The sequence below is a fragment of the Protobothrops mucrosquamatus genome, unplaced genomic scaffold (genome assembly GCF_001527695.2).
Source record: "Protobothrops mucrosquamatus isolate PMUCROS unplaced genomic scaffold, P.Mucros_1.0 scaffold766, whole genome shotgun sequence".
NCBI lineage: Eukaryota > Metazoa > Chordata > Lepidosauria > Squamata > Viperidae > Protobothrops > Protobothrops mucrosquamatus.
The window spans coordinates 223,901-229,472 of NW_015387034.1; the positions used below are offsets into that span (position 1 = coordinate 223,901).

Consider the following 5,572-nt stretch of genomic DNA (forward strand, 5'->3'; position numbering starts at 1 on the left):
TCCATCAGGAACCTCTCGGGGTCCATCAGTCGCCTGGGACGGAACCATCTAGGGGGTTCCGTCTCCCTGCGGCGAGGGGGAGCGGTCCGGAAGACCAACCTTAGGAGAGAATGGTCTGACCATGACAAGGGCTCAACCACTATCTCCCCTATTGTCAGATCACTCTGCCACTGGCCAGAGACAAAAACTAGATCCAGTGGTTTATTTCAGTTGCAGTGTCCCCAGTCACATGATTACAATCTGGAAGTTTGGTGCCCAGCTGGCAACTAATATGTTGCCATGTCTCAGTCATGTGACTGCCATTTGCAACCTTTGCTGCCTTCCTAAAAGCAAAGTCAATGTGAAAGCTGGCAGTAAGTTGCAATGGCAACTAAATGATGTCCTTGCTTAAATGACCCACAGTGATTTGCTTAACAAAGGCAACCGGGAATGCTGGAATTTCCTTCACTAAGCAGCATGGTCATGAGATGTTGCACTTTTACGACGACGCTGAGCAATGGAAATTCCAGTCCCAACTGCCATCATTAACCAGGGACTTGAATGAACAGTTCTAGAGTTCTGCTTTATAACTGACCACCCTATTGATTCATTTGGCTATTTATTATCTAATCTTGCCTGAACTCAGCAAACAAAACCAATAATCAGTATTATTGAAACTATAATTCAAAATGCAGAAGAAGCAAGGTTGGGGAAGGCTAATGGAACATACCAAAGGAAGAGATTTAGCTAATCTACCTTTCCGAACAAGTGTACTTTTAGAAAGAATCCATTGCCAAGAGTAAAAAAAAACTTTTTTTAATTTGACTTCACGAACACATTTTTATTTTCTTGGCAGAAATGGTTAACCAGTGCCATTTTTAGGAGGTTATTTTTGACATATCAGTCTAGTGTGCTGTAACCTGCTGAGTTCAGAACCCCAAAATTGGCAAGACATTGCAGTACCTACCTGGATCTAGTTCAAAAGGCGTATGAGCTGATTAATATCATTGCCTCGAAATCCAGGATTACCAATCTCTTTCTGGAATCCCATTTTATTACGGGCTGCATGACGAGCGACGGACAGATGGAATGGCCACAAAAATTTATTGACTTCATTAAAGCACTTTCCAGCTGAGTAAATTTCATGAATAACATCTTCCAGACAAATAATACCATGGTTTCCTATGGAGAGGGGAAAAAAGCATTTTAGAAATGAAATACCGTTCAATCCTCACCAGATTGCAAAAGAAACACTGTCCCAACATCCCATGCCATTTGTTATCTTACCCAGATGTTCCTCTATCAGAACATTATCTGTCAAAGCAACCTTTTTACTTTGGATCTTTGCATGGCCTCGTTTCAGTATCAATTCTCGAATAGATTTGAGGTTGGGATACCTGTGCAAATATAAAGCTAATGATAATTTTGGAAATAACAAAAAAACTCAATCTGTGACATATTCTTAATGGAATTATTTGTCCAAACTGATCCAAAAAAGAAAGTACTATACTATATATTCTTGCTACCTAGCTTTTGTTTTTAAGGCATTACATTTTTATATCTTATAAACAACCTAAACAATTGTGAGAATTTCTTCTTAAATTGTCCTTTCAAAAACATGCACATCATCTCCATTCTTATTTTCTTTCTGCCAGCTTAATATGTCAAACTTCCGATGTCACAGCACTTACAGTCTAAAATTTGGACTGTTCCATCAATTTATTACCATGATTACAGAAGATGTGCAATATCCCAAATAATTCATGTATAATAAAAATAATATAGCCTATTAGTATGCATTTGAATACCAAGATAAACACTATACTATTAAAACATTAACAAAAACAACTCTATTCGAATTTTGCACAACATATCCCAGTTTATTGCTTGGCAATAATCACTAAACATTCATTTCTTCGTTTAATTATACTTCATTCATTATTTTGGCTAACTTAAAATCAAAGTGTTTAGCCTTCAGATGATCCTATTTTTCCAAAGGCAAGAGGTACAGCATGATTCAAAGACTTAATTTTAGAAAAACAAATATATAGTGAAAAAAAATGTGAACTATGTTATGATTTTAGGCATCACTACTAATCATACTTCTACGTAATAAAAAAGTTACATACTAACCCCCATGCCACATAAGGCGCCACCGTTTGCAGCATTTTTAATGAAGCTGGTGTCAATTTAACAAATGTGCCGCTGTAAATCTTTCTTACTCTCAGCCTCTGTATCACATGTCGCACTCGAGGACTGACTCCCTTAATTCTAAATCAACAGAAGTAAATGTTGTCATTAGGCAAATCTGCATCTTGGAGTGGATTTTCCAGCAAAAAAAAATTAACACAGATATCTGTCAATGGTGCACAATACTAAATCCTTTTAATTCAATAGCTAATTCTCAGACATAGATGTCTTGATACAACATATGCAGTGATTGTTGTCAGGTTTCAAGTCTTTCCTTAGCTTCATACTGTACAATGATCTGAGACTCTAGCTCAAAAGAATTTCCCATGTCATCTGGAATTTTAGAAATTGTAGTTAAAGACACACAGAAAGCATCAACTTGGATATAAAATGGCCTGACTTAAAGGTCTGATATCGTAAAAGCTAAAAAGCAGAAAGCTATATTTAAATACTTTGTATAAATCTTCGAATTGAGGCCTCAGTATGTTAATAATCTTTAGTGCTATCCTAGATAGTATTGCTGCACTAGGAATTAGATGCTCAGTCTGGAGCTAGGTAGTGGTGGTGAGATGCTTATCTCTGTATTACTCATTTGTCACCTTTTCTACTATTCAGAATGCTCTCAACTATTCTAAACTCAGTACTCCTATAAAAAGTAGCCGTTTATGTGAGCAAGTGGGTCTGCACTCTACAAGATCAAATCAAATCATTTATTACAGCAATAAAGCCAGATATAATAAAATATATAATAGAACTGTTACATACAGAACAATATATTGTAGCCATCTGTAATTTTAATATTCTAAATAAATTCCTTGCCAGTCCTTAACAATTCCAACTATCAGAGAGGGCTTTCTTCCCAAAAGTATGTCAATTCATCAGGAAGGAGCCACCCTATAAGATAATTAATTTACAATCCCTTATTGGCGAGAACATACTATCCTTACTTCACAATGTTATTTTTATTCATTTAGAAGCAGTAGCAGCAAACTGCTGTTAAAATAATTCTACAGAGAACGGAGTGTTCCTTACACTGCAATTCGTACAACAAATGCCAGTTTGTGTCCATCAGGCATTATCATCTGCCCAGGCTTATGTTCCATGCGTCGCAGACGGACATCATCTCTGTGTTTCCTCTGAGAGTCTCTCAAAAAAACTTCAAGGCGCTTGAATCTGATCTGTTTTCCAGTCTGATGCTAAAGAACAAAATTAAGTTTTTTTTAAAGCATATATTTAAATTACTGCATTGCTATTTATATGTTGCAGTTTTAATGAGAACCAAGTGTTTTAAAAAGCTTCCAATGATAGTGATCTAAGGCAGGGGTTCCTAACCCCTGGTCCATGGACCGGTACCGGTCTGCAGCATGCCAGCAACCAGTCTGCACAAACAAGCAAAGCCCCATCCGTGGGATGTAGATAACACACCAACCCACACTCTCTGGTCCGCAGAAAAACTTTTCTCCACAGAACCAGTCCCTGGTGCCCAAAAGGTTGGGGACCTCTGATCTAAGAGTTAACAGTTACAGTCAATTAGATAAGGCATAAATGAGTAACTACAATGGGGCCAGTAAAAAATAAAATATGTCTGGTTTTTGATGAAACAAAACAGTTAAAAAGTATTCTGTATGTTTATGAAAATACTTAGGCATAACACTCAACCACATTATTTATGTAGTGACTTTTATTGACCTGCCTTTTATTTTGATTAACTCAAGGTGGTATTCATACCTAATACTCCTTTCTCCACCATCATTACTACCACAACACTGTGAAGTGAATTGGACTGAAAGAAGAGTGACTGGCAAGCTTTCATTTTTAAGTGAGTCTTCCAGTTCTAGTCTATGATCCTAATTATGGTAACAAATTGGATCTCAGTAAACCAGCACGATTCATATAAGTACATGAAGAATATTATAGCTAGGTTTTTATAAATAAGGAACATAAAAAGAGGAAGGGTTTAGGTTTTGTGAAATGCAAGCATCAATCTGCAAGAGACAATAATGACAAGAGACACCACCTATTCTTGGAGAGGGAGTCATAAAATGTGAAGGTAAACTACAGAACATATCAGATATGGCATCAATTCCTGTAAACCAACTGAGAAAAAGAGCATGATACAATTTAGATCTTGATTCATCTTACATCCCTTTTAAATTTGGCATTTACTTCTCCTTAATCTCACAGTCCCAAACAATCTGCCAAAAGCAATCCAGGCTCTTCATCTTACCAGTCTTATTAACATGGCTACATTAGGTGACCCTTACCTACATTAGGTGACCCTTACCTTTCTCTTGTCAAGTAGAGCTTGCTTTGCCTGGTTGGCCTTGATTGCCTGATAGACCTTTCTTTTCTTTAGGATGTTTTCTGGTACCAAAGGAATCTTCTTGGGAGGCCTAAAGAAACAGCAATTATTATTTAGTGTAACTCAGTGCATTTGTATTTAAAGAAGCTATTTTACACCCACTGGCAATTACTAACAGACCCTCATACTTAGCAAGAACCCCTGAAGTCCCACTAATGCCCATTGGGTGCATACATAGTATGATAGGCTCTACATTTAAACTCTCCTTTGGGAGGGAAGGTAGAGTTACCTATCGAAATCATAGTTAAATGCATTAGGATCCGCATACTTCTTTGATCCAGTTTGCCACAGAGATTTATCTACTGCTTTTCTCTCCGAAGAAACCAGCATTTAAAGTCAAACTATTTTACTCTGTTTCTCCTTCCTGCCCGACACGAATAAGTCACCCGTTCAAAATCTTGGTCCATTAAACGTTCCTATCCCATCCAGGCACAGCTTCTAAGAAATCAAGACTTTCCCGCAGCGGTCTTTGTCTATCGATTCAGCGGAAACTCACCCACCGTTCTCATTAGTCTCTATTTACGAATATACATTCCCGCAAACTTTCTAAAACTGCGCCCTCCCGGGAGATGGAAATAGATTTCCCTACGTATGAAAACTCACTCAAGCTCCGCCATGGCGCCTTCCCCGATATTCACTCTAACGGTACCGCGCATGCGCACATTGACTGCCGCAAAATGGAAGGAAATGATTCGTATTTGAATCGTAAAGTGTCTCTCGTATGAAACTTCGGCTTCGAAAGAAGCGTTAGGTTGTCCTTTTTTGGTTTAATTAGTCCAATTTATAGTAGTAGTTCTTAAAAAAATATCTGGTATAATTATCTGAAAAATGCGGAAAGGGACTTTTCTGGATTGCTTTGAAAACTCGGAGGTGGAGGCAGAAGGGAGGTGTTTCCCCATTGAAATCCGCTGAGAAAGAATCAGCCTACCAGATCTGGGTTATACAAATCCAGTTGATTCCCCCTAAAACGATCCGGAAGATCTTCTAGAGGTAGTCCAGATTAGATAAGATTACAATTCAAGTGGTTTATCGTGGAGCCAG

The 5,572-nt window shown here is 37.9% G+C and overlaps 1 protein-coding gene across 1 annotated transcript in view; it reads right to left on the reverse strand.

Annotated features, from left to right (window-relative positions):
* The window catches only part of RPL7L1 (ribosomal protein L7 like 1), an 8,721-nt gene extending 3,516 nt beyond the window's left edge, over nucleotides 1-5,205 (reverse strand). The window contains exons 1-6 of the mRNA XM_015818575.1: nucleotides 5,135-5,205; nucleotides 4,454-4,562; nucleotides 3,202-3,365; nucleotides 2,113-2,250; nucleotides 1,267-1,376; nucleotides 947-1,161 (exon numbers count right to left, since the gene is read on the reverse strand). Of these exons, the coding sequence (XP_015674061.1) occupies nucleotides 953-1,161; nucleotides 1,267-1,376; nucleotides 2,113-2,250; nucleotides 3,202-3,365; nucleotides 4,454-4,562; nucleotides 5,135-5,187 (783 nt within the window). The 5' untranslated portion in view covers nucleotides 5,188-5,205 and the 3' untranslated portion in view covers nucleotides 947-952. The remainder of the gene's footprint in view (nucleotides 1-946; nucleotides 1,162-1,266; nucleotides 1,377-2,112; nucleotides 2,251-3,201; nucleotides 3,366-4,453; nucleotides 4,563-5,134) is intronic.
* Nucleotides 5,206-5,572: the final 367 nt, after the last annotated feature.